The sequence below is a fragment of the Canis lupus genome, chromosome 1, assembly GCF_048164855.1.
Source record: "Canis lupus baileyi chromosome 1, mCanLup2.hap1, whole genome shotgun sequence".
In the NCBI taxonomy this organism is placed as follows: domain Eukaryota; kingdom Metazoa; phylum Chordata; class Mammalia; order Carnivora; family Canidae; genus Canis; species Canis lupus.
In genome coordinates, this window is record NC_132838.1 from 32,184,038 (window position 1) to 32,206,487 (window position 22,450).

General features: G+C 42.5%; 1 protein-coding gene across 3 annotated transcripts in view; it reads left to right on the plus strand.

The window, feature by feature from the left end:
* The first annotated feature begins 3,922 nt into the window (after positions 1–3,922).
* HECA (hdc homolog, cell cycle regulator) overlaps positions 3,923–22,450 on the plus strand; it is a 44,387-nt gene continuing 25,859 nt past the window's right edge. For 2 of the 3 annotated variants that reach the window (XR_012030923.1, XM_072825621.1), the window contains exon 1: positions 3,924–4,320. Coding sequence is in view for 2 of the 3 variants with exons in the window: in XM_072825621.1 (XP_072681722.1) it covers positions 4,047–4,320 (274 nt within the window). In the remaining variant the exon portion in view is untranslated. Of the gene's footprint in view, positions 4,321–22,450 lie in introns of all 3 variants that reach the window. The other variant, XM_072825627.1, reaches the window with a different exon arrangement.

A 22,450-nucleotide genomic window follows, 5' to 3' on the forward strand; every position in this document is an offset into this window, starting at 1 on the left:
TTGGAATAGCCAGGTGGTGAGCACACAGAGGTATAAAGTAAAAGAATATTGAATAATATGAACCCAGAGATATCTGTCCTGGAAAAGATAATTTATATATCTTTTGAAAGGAGTGTCCTATTTAGATTATTGGGGTCCATGACAGCGTCGATGCTGAGTTGAGACAACAATATGAGCAAAGAAGGCACAGAGATTAGAGTAAGCAGTAGGTTCAGGGGTCGCTGAGAACAGAATTCTGATCTTTTATATGATTGCTTTTGTAGATTACGGAAACAATATAAAAGTCAAACTAAGGGCCTGAAAACAGATTTTGAGGATACATATTTGAGAAAAATATTAATAACGATAATTGGGAATAGTTTAATAGGACAGCAGACCTATGGCATTTAAAAATTCATATCATTATTTGCATTACTATTTCCTTTTGTCAGAATTCTTTATAATCACAATTATTACTATTCCTCAAAGTAAACCTCTGGGCATAGGAGACGCTATTTCTAGAAGAAGAAACTGGTGTATAGAGATAATAGGCATTGCTCAAGTTATATTTACTTGAAGTGACTTCAGCAGATCAAGCTATTTCTAGCTCAAAGGACTTAGTTGACCCCCGGAGTTTAGAAGACCAGGTACAAATGTCAAGCAAAAACACAAACAGAACAAGAACATTCAACCAATGACCACTTATTCTGATCAGCCTTGAAGATTAGGTTGTCCCTTTTCAAGGGTATAAATTGTTTACCTATGATGATCTGGATTGTTGTTGTGTTTGCTGCCCAGTTTGGCAAAGACCTGATAGGGAGTGCATGATGAAGTTTGGGGGAAGGAAACCTTGAGTACCGAAATACTTTTTCTGAAATTTATTTCAGAGCGCATGGGTTGATCAGGGAAATTAAAGAAAGAGAAGCCAAATGTGGACGTACAGAGCATAGTGGCTTCCATGGTTTCCTAGAGCTCTTCATATTTCCTTCTGGAAGCATCTGAGGGGGGTGGCTTTGTGTTACCATCCACCTTTTGTACTTTAGACAAGTTTTCTTTCTCCCTTTCTCTCTCTGTCAGATGTGTGAAAAGGGAAAGAAAAAAGAGTTAGCATTCCAGGGAAATTCCACATGTTGTATGGAAGTAGGAAATGGAGATTCTTAACCTTATCTAAATTTTGTTTCTAATATCTTGATTTTAGTACTTTTCTTCAGAAATAAAATTTTAACCATTGCCTCTGCATCCAATTTGCTTAAGGCTAAAAATAGATGAGCAAGGTTAAGCATGGAAGCAGTGGCCCAGCTTCTCTTTCCTCCTTTTGATTGTTTTATTTTGAATGAGAAGGAGGTGGCTTACACAATGAACAAGAACAGCAACCGGCTGGATGACTGTGTGCTTTGAGCCAATTATGATATTTTTGTGGGAAAGCTTCCAATTCTTCAGTCTCAGTTATGTAGAGGTGGGAGGCAGCTGGTGTGAATATCTGTCTGCAGGGTACATACATACTCTGATCCAATATGGCATGACAGCACTGTGCTTATTCAAGAAAACAGTTATCTCAATTTTCTTGTATCCTAACACAAGACTTTATTTTCACCATTCAAAAAAGAAAGAAAGAAAGAAAGAAAGAAAGAAAGAAAGAAAGAAAGAAAGAAAGAAAGAAAGAGAAAGGTCAAAGCCAAGGTCACCAAAATATTGTGCGATCTCTCAGCCGCCTCTAGTGAAGGATCCCAGTAACAAAATTAAGGTAAGTCTGAATGGGTCACATTAACTCATTATCTTCAGCTCCTCCATTCTCTACCTGAAGTTTTCACTTAATCAACCACTGGCAAAATTCCCTCCAGTTTTCAGAATATTTTGACTTCACGGGCCCAGGTGGTGACCAAATCCTCCTGCAAATACCTTCAAAGCATTTGTCCATTCATTTATTCATGCACTGGTCATGCATTTATTAAATACTTACTGTGTACCACGCACCGTGCTAGACATCAAGGATGACGAAGACAGACACAGCTTCTGCCATCACAGGGCTGGCAGTCCAGTAGGGGCCCAGACAAAAGACAAGTAAACAGGCATTTTCAATACCTTGTGTGCAAGCTGTGTTGGTCGGGAAGTTATAGGGAGAACCTGGCGGCAAATCTAACGTTGGGCTGTCGTTGGGAGATATCCTAGAGAATTGATGATTTAGTTGAGACTTCAAGGTTCAGAAAGATGTAGCCAGAAGAAAAGTGCATTAGACATTCTCCATTCAACAGATTTTTATTGACCCCTTTACTGTGGATCAGGCTTTCTGCTAGACTTTGCAGAGTTAGGTAGAAAGACAGACTCACTCCCTGCTCCTCTAAGTGCTTAGAGGAAGTCAGAGTGGGGGAAAAATAGATGTGATAATATAGGCACAAAATATCTAATGTAACCATCAATGTATACTAGGGAATTAAAAGGTTCATCATTTTCCTGCGGGCAAGTCCAACTGGCAATTGCTTCTGGGTATCCAGTGCTCCTCCCAGTAGCTCTGAGCTCTGCTGTGGACTCTGCTCCCAATCAGAACCCCTCCAGAAGTTGAGCATGGGGAGGGTTCTCTTCCCTGGACTTCCCTGCCTGTCTCTCTATGCTTTACCACAGAGCCCCTGAGCCTTTACTGAAGAGCTGGGTTAATTAAAGAAGATTGCACTATAGGAGGGGAAAACTATAAATTGTCAGCTAAAATAGTTTTCCTCCATAGTTCATGGGAAAAAGAATCTCATTTATATACTCAGTAAATATAAGCTAGCTGTTGTTCCCTGAGGTGCCCACGACTGATAAAATCTATTACCTCTGGAGCTTTCATGTGAGTGAGAAGGAGACAGATAGGAATAAGTAAACATGTACATTGACAACTTAATGAGAGATGGATGAGAAAAATAAACAGTGATACTTGTGATAGCTCCTCCGGGAAGGTGTTTCTGTGACAACATTCTGAAGGAGGGGTGTGTTTGATCTGGGACCTGAGGTTTGGGAAGAAGCTGGTCTGTGAAAAGGCAGAATAAAGTTGCAGTAACGGGAGCCCATGGAAAACCCTCCCCAGGGGCTGTCTCCTGCCCTCACGCCACCACCTGTCTTCACAGGTGTCATGTTCTAACCTTAGGCTGCTCGCAACGCAGCCATCTCTCCTTCAGGACACTTCAGCCCTATCCGTGGCGGCTGTGGGTCCCCGTTCCCCACCCCCCCACCCCCCCCACCAGGCAAGGCCTGCTTCTTGGTCACAGGCAACGTTTAGTGTTAGCCCTGGCTGGTGGGTCCTTTCACCCCAGTGCTGTGCCGGCTTCGCATTCATGACCCTGCTGTGCATTCCCCTTGTCTGGGAACTCAATCTTATTTCTGTAGTCACTGAGCCTAAGGTTGTTCTTGCAGGGTAAAGTGTTTTGATGGATTATGAATCCGAAATCCTTTGTTTTCACTTCTTGTTCCAGTCAGCCGCCTGTTTTTCCGGATCATATTGTTCTAAGCCTCAATTACACGGAGGTCAGGAGGCCACCCAATAACTACTTGAGATGCCACCGGATTGGCTTAGGCGCCACTGGACGAAGCCCGCTTCGCCGAGGCCCGGGAGCCCCGCGGACCCCGGGTGAGGGCGTCGGGATGACGTCACTCGAAAGCGGCCGGCTCAGCGCGGGCGTGACGTCACGCGGCCGGTCCGCTCCGCCGTGAGGTCACCTGGTGGGCGCGGCCAGGCCGAATCCCCAGTGTCGTCACGGGCGGGGGCGGGGCCAGAGCGTGTCAGCGGAGCCGAATCAAAACAAGCCGGAGACCCGCCTTTTCCCTCCGGCTCGGGAGCTCCTAGCTCGCGTCCCGAGCCCGCGGCGCTCGCGCGGCTGCGAGCCTCTGGTGGCCGCGCGCCGGCTCCAGGAAGCCGGGGAGGGCGCGGCGGCCGGGATGGCGCGGCGCGGGCCGCGCGGCTAGACGGGCTTCCGAGGAGCCGCCGGCCCGCGCCCTCCATTCTCTGCCCCCCGGCGCCGGCTCCGCGGGGGCCGGGAGCGGCCGTGCGGCGGGGAGCCGCCTTCCCTGACGCCGGGCACCTGGTCGCTCGCGAGATGCCCAACCCCAAAAACAGCAAAGGCGGCCGCAAAAACAAGCGCGCCAACAGCAGCGGCGACGAGCAGGAAAATGGAGCCGGGGCCCTGGCAGCGGCGGGCGCGGCGGGCGCGGCGGCCGGGGGGGGCCTGGCGGCGGCGGCGGCCGGCTGCGGGGCGGCGGCGGCGGGCGCGCCGGGCACCGGGGGCGCGGCGGGCGCCGGAGGCGCGGGGACTGGCGCCGCCAACGCCGCGGCCGCCGCGGGGGCTGCAGCGGCGGGCGACGCCAGGAACGGTAAGACGGGGCTGGCGGGGCGAGCGCCAACTTCCTCCCCGACGGGGACGGCGGGGCGCGGGGCGCGGGGCGCGGGCGGGCGGGCGCGGGCGGGGCGCGGACAATGCGAGAGTCAGGAAGTGCTCACCCCGCCTCTCCGCCCCGCGGCGGCTGCCCCTGCCCGGGGTCTGCGCGGCGCCCGGGGTGCGCGCCGCGGGGTGCAGAGCGCCTGGGACCCCGGGCGGCGCCCCTCGGGCCCTGCGGGTGCTGCGCGGGCCGAGTGCGTGCGCCCCGGGCCGTGGGGGCAGGGGGGCAGGGAGGGGGAGAGCTGCCCAAGTTGCGGAGATGACCCGGTCGGCAGCTCCGACACCCGCCCCGTCTGCCCCGCGGCCCGGTCCCCCCGTCCTTCCTCCCGAGTGAGGTCCGGCGGGCGGCGGCGGTCCCACAGGTGAGGAGGCCCCGAGACCTTCCTGCTCCGGGGCGTGTGCGTGCTTGTGCTTGTGCGCGCGCGCGCTCTTCGATTCTCCTGCTCGCTCGAGGAAGGAAGAGAATCTGAACTTGACTTCCGTTCTCAGGCCGGAGTTCAAAAAAAAAAAAAAAAGATCATCCTCTATATGATTCTGTTTTACAGCTGTGGAAGGAAGCCTGCTGGTCGCAGGCAGAGCCTGGAAGCACCTTCCGAGGGGCGCTCAGGGCATAGGAAGGTGTGGCCGGACCGCCCTGGTCACTCCAGAGACGTGGCTTCCGCCACAGGGTGCCTGCAGGGCAGGGACTTCTTTCTTGCTAGGACAGTTCTTTGAATTCCTGCAGTCAGGCAGTTTTTCAGGGAAGGGAATAGAGGTGTATTTTAATGAAGGGGGGTTAGGATCTTTATATCTGGCTTTTACCTTGTAGCTTTTCAGCTTTTGAAGCCATTCTTTATGCAGATCAGTCACTTTTTAAACGGACCCCTGTGCTTCTTAGAACCCCACAGTGCTCTGGACATAGAAGGTTGAAGTGTAGCCTGCCAAGAACAGAGGCATAGGCCCCACTGACTGTGTCTCTGCAATATTGAAATAGGAACGTTTTTCTTTTTTCCAGGAACAGGCATCCTGGTTTTTTGTTTTTGTTTTTGTTTTTGGAATCCTGGTTTTGACTGTTTGGTAGTACAGTGTTTGGCCAGGCAGTCTTCTCCATGTTCTCTGGTTTTGCAAGCTCTCAACTTTGTTTTGGTCTTGATGTGGCAGAGGGGAAGGAAGACAAACTTGTGGCTCAGCCCCCTTAGAGCTCTGCCTTCTTGGCAAACTTGATTTCTCAGACTTGATTTCCTCGCCTTTAAAGTGGGAAAAAAAAAAAAAATCTGTATTTATTACATTGGTTCCCTCATAGGGTTATTGTGAGGCTCAGAGTGTCACTTTCCTGCCCAGTTCGAAGTTTGTTTTAAAGTCTTGTTACATTTCTACCATGCTTAGCAAAGTTCCTCAAGAGAAGTGATCTGTGAACGATAGCTGTTATTCACTCCTTCAAAAAATAGTAAGCACTTAGTGTTACCAGTACTATGCTAAGTATTAAAGGGTACAGTGGTAATCAAGGGAAGACATCCTGATCCTCATGGGGCTTGCATTCCAGTCCTGGTGGTCTGGTTTACCTTTTTATTTTTTGTTTGTACGGAATCTTCAAGTTGGCTATTTCCTTTTTTCTCCGAAAGATTAGACCACTTTAAGGCAGTGTGAGGAAATTTTTTATTAGGCTGGTGATACCTCTTCCTTTGTAAACTTCAAGCTGATTATGGCGTTCCTATTATTACTTTCCTCTGAAATGGCAAACTCAGGTATATTTAGCAGTTATGTATATACCTGTGTGAAGCTGTGTATTTCTTATTTGCAGCTTGTTTTATGAAATGAATGGGGAAAAAGGGAAGAAATGGGCCAAACATTGCCATAGTCAGGGTTAGAGAAGGCACAAACTTTGACCAGTGAGCTGTATTTTACGATGCCCCACTTGGCTCTGACATGATGAAGTCTCCGTGAATGATCCACCTTAATTTGAAGAACCTCTCACTGCAGTTGATGACTGAACATGGATGCTAAGGCATCTGCGTGCAAAATTGACAGCAAGGAAATTACAAATGCATCTTAGATTCTAGAAATATCTTTGTGTAGGAATATTACTGGAAATGCACTAGCTGGACAGTGAGGGAAGCAGGATTGAGCAGAGGGAGGAGTTGAACTGCCACACAGTTAGAACAGGGAGCTCTTTAGTGGGGAAGGTCCTGAGGAATTCTTTCACCTTGAAGCATGGAGGCGGGGCCTTTAAACTTGCTCTCCTTCGTTGACCATTTGGACATGGGCTGCCCCCAGAAAGAGCGTATGACTTGGGGAGTGGCATCTCTTAGCTGGAGAGCCCTCTGTGGAGAGGGGCTCAGCTGAAAGGTTTATTTATTCCCCTATATCTGTTTCTTCTCTTAGACCACTAGTGCCATTCACCTAAGACACAGTTTTTGGATAAATAGTTCTCACTACCCTTTATGGATCAGGCTGGGAGTTCACTACCAGCGTGACATTGTTTTGATGGGAAATACTTCTTTACAAATGGGTTTTTGGGACTCCCACCTGTTCCTATAAGCAAGATTTGTGCTTTTCTCTGTACTTAGACCAGTGAACACATTTTTTTTTTATAACCCTAGGTTTATAGTACATTTTAAATAGTTTCTCTTTTTAGGTGTTTACTTGAATTCTTACTACATTTAAATTATCTATATTCATCAGAAAAAAAAGAGTGCTGTTTATTTTCAAATCAAGGAATATTTATTGCAGGTCTATGGTATGTCGAGTACGATTGTCATCTCGGAATATATATTTTTTTTTTATTTAGAAGTTAATTTTGTCAGGTCTTTAAAAATATCTGCTACTTTTGGATCTTGTCTTTTGAAATTCACCTTTGTAATGAGGATTGGTAGAAAATATTGCCTCATCCATCAAAGATCTATTTTGTGTGTTTTTAAGAAGACTATCCTTTGCTCTGCGGATGGAGTTTTGTGCAGTCTTTACTCTTTATTTGTTAGAGGACCTGAGTTTAAATTCTAGGAACTAAACCTTCAATGTCAGCTTTCCTGTAAGTCCAAGAATATATATCATTTTGTAGAGAATTTTTTTTTAAAAGATTTATTTATTTATTCATTCAGAAAGAGCGAAGAGAGAGGCAGAGACAGGCAGAAGGAGAAGCAGGCTCCATGCAGGAAGCCTGATGTGGGACTCGATCCTGGGTCTCTAGGATCACACCCCGGCCTGCAGGCAGCGGTAAACCACTGCGCCACTGGGGCTGCCCATTCCATAGAGAATTGAAAACAGGATATAAAACTAGGAAGTCTCTTGCAGCTTAATCCTCCTATGAATTTACTCCAGGCTTAGCTGTGAACAATTTAAAAAACTTGAAGGCATCAAAAGGAAAACTTTAGGAAGAGAAAAATCTGTTCTGATCGATTTTGTTCACCAGCTCTTTGGCATTAAAAAAATATATATATTTAATTAATTTATTTGAGAGAGAGCGAGCACGAGTTGGGGGGAGGAGCAGAGAAAGAGGAAGAAGCAGACTCCCCACTGAGCAGGGAGCCCAACTCCAGGACGCTGGGATCATGACCTGAGCCAGAGGCAGATGCTTAACCAACTGAGCCACCCAGGAGCCCTTCTCTTAGGCATTTTTAAGGGATTGATATAATTACAAATGTTATTTCGTTATTTTACCAGTAATAAAATGACCACTGTGGGAAAAGAATTAAAAAAAAAATAAAGAAAATAGGCAAAGTTCTGTTTTACTTTCTAGTCTAACACATAAGCATACTGCATAGATCACCACTGTTAACATTTGATGCATACTCTTGTACACTTTTAATTTTTTCTCTTACAAATTTTTAAAAGTACATATATAGTTTTCAAAAAAAGAGTATAGTATATTTTATAATCTGCATTTTACATATGCAGTATTTTGTGGACATTTTAGCAGGGTGGTAAATACGCAGGTGCATCACCATTTTCATGACTGCATAACAGGCCGTCCTATGTCCACATCTTGGATACTTTGATCATTCTACTGTCTGATCTTTAGGTCCTTATTTAGACATCTGTAGGCATTATCCAGTTACTTATGATAAACTTTTACTTGTGGACCTTCTGTGTTAAAGGATATACATTTAAAAAAATTATTACTTAATACATGCTGACAGATGGTCCTGTAAAAAAGTTGTAGCAGTTTGACCCTGCTGTGGTCAGAGTGCCCTTTCCCCATAGCCTTACTAGTCTCTAGTTCTTGTTTTAAAGGTATGCTGGGAGAATTGCTGGTATACCTGAATGTCTCAGCAATAAGAGGGCCCCAGTGGGATTGGGAGCCTGGAGCAGATGCTACCACACTTAAGGGGACTGCATTTATTTCTTTCGGGGACTTCTGTGCTCTTTAGTGATTTGGTGGTTAACAAGGATTCAACAAGATACCTGATAATGGTGAATGGCATTTTGGTAGTTGGTAATAATGAAGATGAAAGCATAAGCTCTTCAAATTCTGTCTGCACCACTATTCTAATCTTAAGAAATAAGGTCTAAAAATTTTAAAGTTTTAGTCAACAGGCACGCAATCTGAAGAGGCGTGGGTACAAACCTAGGTGCCCTGGTTTACTAGCAAAGTGACTTTGGGGCAAGTTATGTAATCTTTCTCAGACTCCATTTTCTAAATACAACCCTTTAGTGAGTTTTTGGAAATGAAGAAAAACCGTACTAAAGATTTGGCTCAGGTCCTGGCACATATGGGCTCTATCAGTAATAGCTTTATAAGCTTTCTGATTTGTTCAACTTTATTCAATTACAAGACTTTTTCAACTATTCTGAATTGAGAATAGATACCAAGAAACAATAAGATGGTGGTGAAAGGTCTGTGAATATTAATATAGGAAAAGATGGATATCATACAGGTTTTTATTCAAGCACTGATTTGATTACAAATGATCTATTCTTCCTTTATCATCTCTGATTATAGTTTACCTGGAAAGATCAGATGATTTAGCAGAAAAGAAACAGAAAAGAAAAAAGTAGAATGTGAAAACGGTTACATCTTCCTTTCTTCATTTATTTATTCATCTCATATATTTATTCATCAGGCACTGTGTTAGGCTCTGGGATTACAGGGACAGAAGAATTGGGCCCAAGGGGCTTATGATCTACTTGGGAGCCTGTATAGAAACAAGTACAAGTAGGTTATTACATGCAGTACACAAGTGCAGCTTAGAAATAAAGACCAGGGCTTCTGAGGTGGTAAAAAGTTGAATTAAAAGATTGGGATTATTATGGGGGGCCTGAGTGGCTCAGGTTAAGCCTCCGACTCTTCGACTTTTGGTTTTGGCTCAGGTCATGATCTTGTGGGTCATGAGCTCCATGTTGGACTCTGCGTTCAGCAGGGAGTCTACTGGAGATTCTCTCTCCCTCTCTGCCCCTCCCTTCCACCTCTCTCTATCTCTCTCAAATGAATAAGTACATCTTTTTTTTTTTTTTAAGATTTTTATTTATTCATGAGAAACAGAGAGAGAGAGAGAGGAGGGCAGAGACACACAGGTAGAGAGAAGCAGGGAGCACACCCTGGGCTGAAGGCGGTGCTAAACTGCTGGGCCACCGGGGCTGCCCCATTCAAAAACAGAATGAGAAACCAAGAAAATTAATCGTTTTTATTATCATTGGATCAGTTTTAAAACAAACTCTGGTTGAGGTTGGCTCTCATTGTTTTGTACAAAGTAACTTTGTGTATGTGTGTGTATCTTAATTCTGTATATTTTATTTATTCTTTAAGATTTTATTTATGTATTCATCACAGACACACAGAGCGAGAGAGAGAGGCAGAGACACAGGCAGAGGGAGAAGCAGGCTCCATGCAGGGAGCCTGACGATCCCGGGTCTCTGGGATCACACCCTGGGCCGAAGGCGGTGCTAAACTGCTGGGCCACCGGGGCTGCCCCATTCTGTATTTTAGAAAGCTTCCAGTTCTCAGTGGTTGCTGAAATAGCTACTTGATTTATTTAATCAACAAGATGTTTCAGTTTGATTGTACTAGAGAGTTTTTATAAAACTGCAAAGAGTAATATTGCTTCTAATGCTTAATTATGTCCTAATTTATTAGAAGTACAAAAGGGGAACAAATTCTTTTTGCTAAATTATACTTAGGAGGATAATACTTGAAAACAATCTAAGAGTTAGAAACAAAGATTAAGAGGAAGTTTAAAATAAGGTAAGAGGAAGACTTAAAGAGGAAGTGTTATGTTAATCATAATTGCATTGACGGTAATTAATAAAAAAGCATGATTCTCATACACACTCACATAATGTATTTTGTAGGTTTAATTTGTCAGGAGGAAGAGATTTTCCTCTATCTTCTTATGTGTAAGAATTGGAGTCTGCAAATTAAGCTGACAAAAGACAGACTAACAAGAGAAAAGACTGATTTAATCACAGAAAAAGCGACTCAAAGTAGGGAGCTAGAATTTGTGGCTTCTATACCAACTTAAGAGAAGGGGAGGAGAGAGATCACTTATGGAGAGAACAGAGGACTTCTTAATAAGAGAAGTGGAGAAGAAAAAGGCACCTATGGGAAAAATATCTTTCTGGAAAAGAAATGTGCCGTTAGAGAATAGATGAGAGAGATGATGGTTAGTGACAGTGGCTGCTTAGGTTTGGTGTCAAGACTTCTGTCTGGTGATAAGAGTCAGTCTTCCCTGATTGCTCCCAGGAAGGAGACTTAAATCAGTTCCTTTGAGAGGCTCTGCTTTTAGTCAGATAAGGGTTTTTAGGAACTCTGATGCCTTCAGCTGAAACTAATTTTTAGGCTATAGTGGCACATTGATCTCTTCAAAATATTTTGCAGTTCAGATTACATTACCCCTGTAATAACAATTGCAGGTGGTCAGATAGCAAAAGACTGTCATAATTCAGGATTTCTATTTTTAATTTTGTTGGAAATTTATTAGAAATAGATGGTCTTAAAGCATATGCCTTTATAAAACCAATGAAAAGGATAAGTTTAGGCAAAAGTTAACAGGGTATCAAATTACACATATAACTAAGGAAGCTGTTTAAAAAAGTATGTTTTCCCTAGGAATAAGCATAAGTTTGATGATACTTCAGATCATGTCCTTTCAAGTTATAAATGCATCTCAGAAGAGTCTTTTGACACTAATGTTGAAACTCAATTACAAACTCTTTTAGGTTTCTAAATGAGCATTCCTGAATGTGGTTATTTCAGTATAATATTTAGTAGAACTATTATAATACAGCTTCTTATTAAAGTGACATATTATTTGTTATGTTTCAGTGCCTGACGAAGCTCAGTGTCTGGGCAGAAATGGAAACAGGGATGTACAGAATCAAGTTCTGGCTATTTTTGATTGGCAGCATGTGCAGTTTGTAATCTGAGAGGCTGAGCCGAGGATGGTTGGTGATGGTTGTTACTGAACACACACATTGCTGCCAGAAGCCATGGAGAGAGCCTGGTATTGAGAAATACGAAGTGTCCTTTTCTGGTAGAGGTAGAAATGTGTACATCTAACATACGGGGCAGCTCCAAAACTATTCCAAATGGTTTCCAGCTCCTCAGATCTGTTCTTATTGGGCAGTGCTTATGTGTTGCAGTACTGTTAGCTCTGTAATGAATGATATGGTTTCACTATATTAGGCATTTTATTTATTTATTCATGAGAGACGGGGAGAGAGAGAGAGAGACAGAGGCATAGGCAGAGAGAGAAGCAGGCTCCCTAGAGGGAGCCTGATGCAGGACTCAATTCCTGGACTCTGGGATCACGCCCTAAGCCAAAGGCAGATGCTTAACCACTGAGCCACCCAGGCATCCCTAGACATTTATTTTTATTTTTTATTTTATTTTATTTATTTATTTATTTATTTTTGACATTTAGTTTTAGATGTGTAGATAATGTCTGGCTTCCAGAGCAAATTGGGTAAGGTTGCTGGGTGGTAAGTGTGTTGGGGCTGCAGAACCCATAGAATCCACAGAAAGGAGAAGCAGCTGCTTCTAGCAGTCAGAACCATGATGATACCACAAGTGCCCTTTGTTAAGTGCTTTCTAGGAGCCAGATACAAAACCCTGCAGTCGGCAGTCTGGACTTAAAGATGAGGTCCCTGAGTTACGTATGACCTCTTTCCTTTTTTGTAGAAAAGGCATGTTTGGTTACAGAAATGTGCCTGACCCTGAAGCCACAGTTTGATTCTGTGTGGCATTAGGTCCATCTTGACTGACACACATACATGTGCATAAATCAGTGAGTTTTTTTTTTTAAAAGATTTTATTTATTCATAGACAAAGAGAGAGGCAGAGAGACAGGCAGAGGGAGAAGCAGGCTCCATGCAGGGAGCCCGATGTGGGACTCGATTCCGGGTCCCCAGGATCACACCCCAGGCTGCAGGCGGCGCCAAACCGCTGCGCCACCAGGGCTGCCCAATGAGTGAATTTTTAAGTTGAGGACTTAAATGCAGTATATAAACATCAAGGAAGCAATGGGGCTGTTTAAATTACCTTTAAAAGGCCTTATGCTCACCATTTGGGTACTTGAAACCAAGATCAAGTTTGTGAAGCAAAACACTTGACGAAGGAAGCACTTCGCTCATACATTTTCCATTCATGTTGATCTGATTCCTTCTCATTATGATGGAAGGATTTCCTGGTCTTGGAATTGTGAAGGTTGTGAAACATTTGAACTGACGCTTCCTGTTCTTAATGGACCACTGTTTGTAACTAGGATGTGATTATCTTCTTTAGGGTAAAGTCCTAGGTGTGGGATCACTGGTCACAAGGCATATGGTTTTTAAGGCTTCAAGTCAAATTGCCAAACTGCCCCCTGGAAAGGGTTTAGCTGTTTGTGTGACCGCTGCCCTCCATGGGGTATGCCTTTCTTCATAGTCCTCAGCATGTTTTTTTTTTTTTTAATTTTTTTTTTAAGATTTATTTATTTTATTCAGAGAGAGAGAGAGAGAGAGACTGAGAGGCAGAGAGACAGGCAGAGGGAGAAGCAGGCTCCATGCAGGGAGCCCGATGTGGGACTCGATCCCGGGTCCCCAGGATCACACCCCAGCCTGCAGGCGGCGCCAAACCGCTGCGCCACCAGGGCTGCCCCTCAGCATGGGTTTTGAGGATCATTTTCATCTTCACCAATCAGATAGTTTGAAAAATTACAAGTCATTGTTATTTTTATTTGCATTTGTTGGATTGTCAGTGAGTGAGTACCTTTCTGTGTGTTGTTTTCCTGTTTGTGCTTTTTCGTCATTTTACAAATGGGTCATTTGTGTTCTTACTGATTGACACAAGGGTTTTGTATATTTAGGATACTTTTTTCATATACATTTCCCCTGGCTTATTTTTTTCATCTTTTGCCTTATTTCAGGTGTCCTTCCTGGTTAGAAATGTTACGGTTTTTGTATGATCAGAGAACATCCACATAGAGAGAGGACTTGAGAGAAAGGTAGGGAGTATGAGGAAAGTAGCCTGTGTGACGATGGTACCGGCAGGAAAAGGAGTGTGAGCATGGCGTAAGCTTAATGACTGAGCTCACTGGGATATCAGTGCACAGCAGTGCTCTTACATTAGGTTCTGTTTCCTTTTTGTATTTAATTTTCGAGGCTCTGTTTTCATAGAATGCGTTGCAGTTCCTGCTGGCTTCTCTGACCCTCCACTTCCCTGACCGCTATTGTCCATCCAGTTGGCAGCTGAGCTGCAGTGCTCAACACCTGTCACTTCTTGCACACTGCTAAAGTCCCTTGCACTTTCTATTCCAGCTACAGAGGACTTGGAAACTTGTAGGTAAAGGTCCATTAGTTACTTACCACCTCTTCTCAAGAATAAAGATGCAAACTGAGTCCTCTTAAGGCTAAAATTGCCCATAACTTCTTTGTGATAACACACTAAATGCCAAGCACAAGAAAGTTCTCATTTTTCTTGTTACAACTTGGATTGAAATTACATTTGTATGTTAGTAAAATGAAGGTATAGCACTCAACTGAACTAAAATTTATTCGCATCTCCATCATGCTGATCCAGTCAGCCCTTGTGCTTCTCAAATGTCTGTGATTTGGAAGAGGTTCCCAAACTCACTGCTTGTTCTAAAGAGTGTGAGATTTGACAGACACGGGTCATAACTTAAGATCTGGCATTTTGCAAGACCAATGAACTTTTCTCAGTCCAAATGCTCTTTTTTCCCCTTATTTTTAAAAAAGATTTCATTTATGTATTTATTTACTTATGTGAGAAAGAGTGTGTATTGGGGGTGGGGGCGGTGAGGGCAGGGGAAAGAGCAGAGGGAGAAGGACAAACAGACTCTGTCCTGAGCTTGGAGCTCCATGTGGGGCTCAATCTCAGGACCCTGAGATCATGACCTGAGCTGAAATCAAGAGTTAGACACTCAACTGATTGAGCCACTCAGGTGTCCCTCAGCCCAAATGTTCTAATCTGTAGAAAATAAAGATGATAATGATACATCGTTTGTGACCAATTCTTTGCAAACAAAATATAGAGCTATTTGAAAAAGCAGATTGTTGGGTCATGATTTGGGAGTTTTAGGGTTTACTAGGTGAATTGTTGGTCCTTAATTACTTGTATGGTAGTGTGGTTGCTTCCCGCTGTGTTGATTGCATACTCTAATTTTTCGAAGAACCAAGGGCAGGCCTTGGCTTTGCCTCCTTAAGTTCGCAGTGAATGTTATTCCAAAATCCTTATTGGGGAAGCCTTTAGTTTCTCTCCACATTCAGGTCTAGGAGCTCTGCTGTGCAGATTTTCCAGGAGAATCTGCAGTGCTTGCCTGCAGTTCTCAGGGCAAGTCCAGCTCCTTGAGGGAGCTCTTAGGAGTTTCTGCAAGGGCTTTCTGACCCTGCCATGAGGAATGACTGTGGTGAAGCGTTGGGTAAGGTTCTTTCAGCAGAGTGAGGGTGGCTAACTTGGGGATTGTTCTGTTGTGATCTGTGAATCATCTTGTAACCAGGTTTCATCAGTAACAGCAACTTCCACTGTGATTTTAACCATTTTATTAACAGAGCCTTGCTTTTGGCTATTGTACTCATGATTTACATGTATTTGCCTGTATCTGTAATCTTGCCTCACTTAGTTTGTACCTTGATTCACTCAGGCCTTTCTACTTTTTGCTCTTTACCTGCCTCTAGGGTCCTATGGAGTAGGAGTTTGTGTTACTGTAAAAAACATTTGAAATGCTTATATGTGGCTTTCATTTGTTTCCTTAACTCCCTTTTAGATTTTGCATTTTAAATTACATTGAAGAATTTTGGATATACCAAACTATATTATAGATTTTATCAAAGTATCTTCTATAGGCATATGTTGCTTGGTTACATGTAAGTTTTAATGTATGCATAAATATATCAATATATCTATATAGAATGATTGTTTTTCTTGAGATTTGATTGATTAAAAACACTTTGTAAGCTTCATCCTTGAGATATTCAGATTTGAAATTTGACTTTGGACTAAATCAGTTTTCCTCATAACTTTTTTTTTTTTTTAAGATTTTATTTATTTATTCATGAGAGACACAGAGAGAGAGAGAGAAGCAGAGACACCGGCAGAGGGAGAAGCAGGCTCCACGCAGGGAGTCCGATGTGGGACTCTATCCCGGGACTCCAGGATCGTGCCCTGGGCCAAAGGCAGGCGCTAAACCGCCGAGCCACCCAGGGATCCCTCCTCATAACTTTTTAATGTTACAATTTTATTTATTTACTTATTTATTTAGTAAGTATTTTATTTATTCATTCATGAGAGAGAGGCAGAAACAGAGAGAGAGAGGCAGAAACAGGCAGAGGGGAAGGTAGGCTTCCTGGGGGGAGCCCAATGTTGGACTCGATCCTGGGACCCTGGGATGAGGCCCTGAGCCGGAGGCAGATGCTCAACCGCTGAGCCACCCAGGCATTCCTAATGTTCCAATTTAAAAAAATTAATTGGAACTGTTTTTCTCTTGACAGATTTGGAAATACTATTTAGAATTCATTTAACATATAACCATATACATTATATATATTTCAGTAGAATTATATTTACTGTGACATATTCTCCTATAGCAAAAAGAAATTTCTAGATATATTTGGTAACTTTATAAATGGCATACATTATTTTTTCCCTCTAGTGTAGAAATGAATAGTTTTGAGTCTTTGACAGTGGCCGTACTATAAAATTATATCTTTGTTCCACAGAAGTAGTTGAGAAAAGAACGAATGTCTGGCTAGAATGACATCACTGGCTTAATATCTCAGTGGCAGTCTATAACTGAGTTTCCTTAGCAGTAGAAAATCTTATGAAATATATATTGAAAACAGGTCATATAACAGCAGGTTGTGTTGAGTGTGAATATGTGGTAAACTGTTGGATCAGGAGACATGACTGATTCTTGAGTCTAGTTTTTATTCTTAACTAAGGTGTGTATAAGACTTAGACATGCTCTCTTCTTTGACAAGTCTTTTCTTGTTGCAATAGATTCTGTAACTTGCTTGTTGGTTGCTGATGCAGCATTTCAGAAATAGACCAGTGCAGCCCCCAGGCAAAAGCTTTGTCTTTTCTCCTTGGATCTCAGCAGAGTGACTGCCAGGCTGGGAGGGATTGCTATGAAGCATTTTCCCAGCTTTATTTTGAAGGGAAGGCAAGGGAGCAGAAAGTATTTTTCAGGGAGCTGAACAGGGCAGAAAAGGCATATGGAAAACAAGAGTATAAGGTTTTAGTTTAGTTTGGGGGATGGATAGGGTAGGGAAATGAACTTAGTTACGGTGTATTATGATTTTATTGATTTAAATACACTAGTCTTAAATAGTCTGGAGAGTTGGTATATTGACCCAGTCTGTTGACTCAAACAGGGTTCAGGCAAGACAGGCTGAGCTTCTGTTTCTCAACATCTGCTTTTTTTGCTGTGTAGTTCACTAGTCTCCATACCAAAAGAATGGTATGTTTCTTTACATTCTTTTCAAGGAAAATTGCTTTATTCTCATTAATGACTATGTAAACCTTTGTTCATAACTTTTTTTTTTTTTCCTGAGTTTAGCAGTTCTGTTAGCTAGAGTAGATTTATCACATCGTCTTTTTTTTTTTTTTTTTTTTTTTTAAGATGTAATTATCTTTGAGCACTTGTGTGTGGGGAGGGGCAGAGGAGAAGGGAGAGCGAATCCTTAAGTAGACTTCCTATGAAGTGTGAAGAGCCTGGCCTGGGGCTTGATTCCAGGATCCTGAGATCATGACCTCAGCTGAAATCAAGAGTCTGATGCTCAACTGACTGAGCCACTGTGGTGCCCCTCTCTGTGTTTTTAAGAAGTACAAAGATGGGGTCAGGAAATCTTTATATCATAATTGAGTTTAAGCAATTGCTTCCTTAACTTGGGTTTCCTTCTTTATACCTAGTTTTAAGGTAAGTCTGAGGAGTAATATGGGTATTGAACATTTTGAATAAGCTTTTGGGTAATCACATCACAGTAAGTAGTGCTACAATTTTGAATAAGACACCATTCTAGGGCAGCCCCAGTGACTCAGTGGTTTAGCACTGCCTTCAGCCCAGGGCGGGATCCTGGAGACCTGGGATGGAGTCCCATGTCGGGCTCCCTGCATGGAGCCTGCTTCTCCCTCTGCCTGTCTCTCTCTCTCTCTCTCTCTCTCTCTGTTTCTCTCATGAATAAATAAATAAAATCTTAAAAAAAAAAAAAGAGACACCATTCCAAATTATAGAACCGCTTATTTTGATCTGGTTTCGCAAAGCTTGTTGGTCACTGCCTCTTTTTATAAGGTGACTTTATGCTCTTTATTGATCTGTGTGCAGATGGGTATGAGTGGAAGAAGGAATGCCTCTTACCAACTGAGTGACCTTGGGCAAATCACTAAAGGTTACTGGGGGTTCAGGAAATGTTTGTAGAATGTGAATGAAGACATTGTCTTATTTCTGTTCTGTGGAACTTCGGTATTTTATTTTTTTTAAGATTTTAATTATTCATGGGAAGCATAGAGAGAAAGGCAGAGAAAGAAGCAGGCTCCCTGTGGGGAGCCTGATGCGGGACTCAGTACCAGGACCCTAGGATCAAGACCTGAACCGAAGGCAGAGGTCAACCACTGAGCCACCCAGGTGCCCTGAACTTCAGTATTTTAAAGAAACATTCTGGAAAACTATGGAACCATTATCTTCATTCTGATATTCAGCCTAAACCAGGCATATTTGGGTCTCTGTCCTTTGGGATCTTGACATGGCCTCTGTTAAGAAAAGGAAAAATGACTTTTCTATTTTATAGTCATAATTGATACAGATTTCTTTTAAAGATTTTACTTATTTATTCATGAGAGACACACAGAGAGAGGCAGAGACATAGGCAGAGTGAGAAGCAGGCTCCCTGAAGGGAGCCTGATGTTGGACTTGATCCCAAGACCCCAGGATCAAGACCTGAGCCAAAGGCAAACGCTCAACCACTGAGCCACCCAGGCATCCCTGATACCGATTTTTTTTAACCGATAACAGAATGATAAAGCCAGAATAGAAATAAAAAACAGGTATAATAGAAGCCTGTAGCTTTTGATTTAGTTTGAACTTGAGGCTAGATAGGTTGTGGGTTTTAAATGAAAGTAAGGAAAGCATAGGTCACAGAGAAGAAACAATATATTGAGAGAATGTTAAAAACCCAAGTTGTTAAATATAGTTGAGGAGCTCTTTTTTTTAATGTAAAACTTCCATGTTTATTTGTATAGAGTGGCTTGTCTGAGTAAAAGCATATGTTTAAACCCCATTCAAAGCATTAAAAACATGTTTAATAGAATGTAATCACTGTGTACTGGATTTGCTACCCACTTTGGAGCAGTCTCAGATACTAAAATAACATAAGGGAGGATAATCTAAATCAGAGGTTAAGACAGATGTGCTTAAGTGAGCTTATTTGTAGCTCCTGTACTAATTAAAACAAGTTGACAAAATATTTTTGTATTAGCTTTCTTTTATGTATAAAACTTAGTGTCTTTTTTTTTTTTTATGTAATAGAGAAAAGGTCTTAAATATCTGAGAAAGTTAAGAAAACTTTTTAGTTTTCACTTAAAAAAATACCAGTTCATCAAGAAATGATATGCCAACACCTAGTCAATTTGAGGTGTGGTGTGGGGCAGCGGTGGGCTGCAGTTAGCCTTCTACAGGCTGTATCCGTCCCTTCCCCTCTAATCTGCTTTCTGTGCAGGCTGCGACCACAGCCAGAGATCATGGCTAAAGCACAGGCTTCGCTTTTGGGCCTGGTGGGTTATCTGGTGAGAAAGGCCAGTCTAGGGCCTAATCGTGGAGCTACTTGAACATACTCAGAGGACTTGGGGACTTGGGGCTTTAGTCTGGGAGTTTCTGAGTTTCCTGAATGTGTATATGATATAATCATAGGGTAATTTTTAGAAGGCTGATTTCAAAGTGGTTGTCCAGCGCTTTTGCTTTTGTGACCCCTAAAAGAAATAAAAAACACAGAGTTTCTCTTGCACATTTAATGTTACACCCAGTTTTTAAAGCTTTAAATAAATGCAGAGGTTACCATTTCCAGTGTACTGTAAAATATCATTTAAATATATTTAAAGAGAATGCCAATATCATAGTAACTTGATGACCATTTATTAGCTATTTAAAAAATAATACTCAGAAATTTTACATTTTTTCTTTATTTTTATTCAATTCTTACCCATAATTTGATTCTAAGACCAAATATTGCCCTGCTTGGTGGGACGCCTGGGTGGCTCAGTGGTTAAGCATAGCCTTCAGCCCAAGGTGTGATCCCGGAGTCCTGGGATCAAGTCCCATGTCGGGCTCCCTGCATGGAGCCTGCTTCTGCCTCTGCCTATGTCTCTGCCTCTCTCTCTCTCTCTCTCTCTCTGTCTCTCATGAATAAATAAATAAATAACCTTTAAAAAACAAACAAACAAATATTGCCCTGCTTGGAAGTCTTTTACTGATTATTCTATCATATTTTTCTGTAACAAAATATGTATATAAACTTGTTTATTTTGCTTATTTTAAAAAATTTTTTTTTAAATTTTTTATTTATGATAGTCACAGGGAGAGAGAGAGAGAGAGAGAGAGAGAGGTAGAGACACAGGCAGAGGGAGAAGCAGGCTCCATGCACCAGGAGCCTGACGTGGGATTCGATCCCGGGTCTCCAGGATCGCGCCCTGGGCCAAAGGCAGGCACTAAACCGCTGCGCCACCCAGGGATCCCATTTTGCTTATTTTTAAACATTTTATTTATTTGACAGGGAGAGAGCACGCGCACTTGAGCATAAGCAGGGGGAGTGGCAGAGGGAGAGGGAGAAACAGGCTCCCAGCTGAGCAGAGAGTGGGATGTGGGTCTCAATCTCAGAACCCTGGGGTCATGGACCAGAACCGGAGACAGACACCTGACCGGCTGAGCCACCCAGGCATCCTAAACTTAATTTTGTATTAAGAAGCACTTCTGGAATGGCAGAGTAAGGACCTCTAGAGATCTGCATCGCCATAAAATCAAAGAGAGCAAAGGCAACAATAAAATCAACTTTTCAGAACTCTGGAAATTAACCATAGGCTTGCAGTACTCCTAGGAGTCTTTATTCAGGGAAAAGGATTCAATCATTGTAAGAACACTGAATATTGTTGTGTTTTAACTTGCTCTATTCCCACTCCCTCTCCCTGGCTCCGGGGTAGCTTTAAACAAGTAGCCTAGTAGTCATTGGAGGGGAAAAAACAAGTTTGGAGCTTCCCCAAAAGCCCTAGCCCCCGAGAATTGTCACTATTGACTTTCCTGGAAGCTCCCTGGTAAAAGCTCATACATAGGGCTTGTCTTTATTTAACCTGGCTCAAAAATTGCCCCGTGGTAAAGTCCTATTCTTAGGATTTCTTTTGAAAACAGTCAGCAGCAGTTGTTAAACATCACAACTGCCTGTGGCAGTGATAGCAGTTGGAGCAAACAAGAGGTTGGCCAAATAACTGAGAAAAGAAAATCTTGGGAATGAGCTGTCCATAGAGGGCATATGAAAAGCTCTGATGTATTTCCGGTGCTCTAGAAGCCTATGCCCATGGGGAGGGATGCATGCATGCCCAGGAAATACTTGAGAAGGTCCTCCTTCTTACCTCTGGCCTTGAGGCTCTGCACTATCAGCAAGTAGAGGCTGAAACAGTTGTGAACTATTGAAGCATTGAAAGCATGTCCCAGCACACATACAGCTCCTGGCTGAAGAGTGGGAGACTTACCAGTTCAAGGCATTTAAGGCAATCTCTGTTCAGATATTAGCTCAGTTATCACTAAGTCAGCTGAGCAGGAATTTTGGTGGCTGCATATGACAAAAAACAAAACCCCCAAAAAACCCAAAACCCCAGACTTTACAGAATTAGCCCAAGAAAATCACTAAACCAATAAACAGCAATAGCAACAGCAGAATGTCCCATGAGGAGAAGGAATCTGGTTTTCAGAGTTGCCACTTTATATTTTTTAAAGTGTTCAGTTTTCAACAAAAGTATAAGATACTCAAGGAATTAGTGAAGTATGGCTTATGATCTTATTCAGCACTTGCATCTCCTGTGCTAAACTCTGCACTGGCTACATAATAGGTATTCAAAAACATTATTTGAACTGATGTGCAAGTAGTTGTAATTAGCTGATTTTGAGAGCCCCTATGTATTTTCTTTCTTCCGAAATAAGTGTTTAACCCCAAGACAAACCCTGGCATTTTTATTATGTCTCCTAGAACAGGGTCCTTGTTAAATGACATTTTAAAAAGTCATACATTTGCCCAACTGTGTGATGATTGAGTATCCTGGAAAATTTGAAAGCTCTTTCTTTAGGCAATTATATACAGTAACATGATAAGAAAACTGACTTATTTAGAGACCAGATCATTTTGAAATGTTTCCTATATGAAATTTATCTTTATAGTTTGAATTTTTAAAGGATTTTGTGAATATAATTATTATACTTTGTTTTCAGATGTCCAGATCTCTAGTGACCTATAGTCAGGTACTCATATTATATTGTATTTGACTTCTTCATTTAATGATTCAGAGGATTTTGGTTTTATTTATTTATTTAAATTTAATTTAATTTATTTGATTCAGAGGATTTTGGTGTGTCAGACCCAGTGAATTAAGACTGCTTAACAGCACATGCTGATTTAAAAAA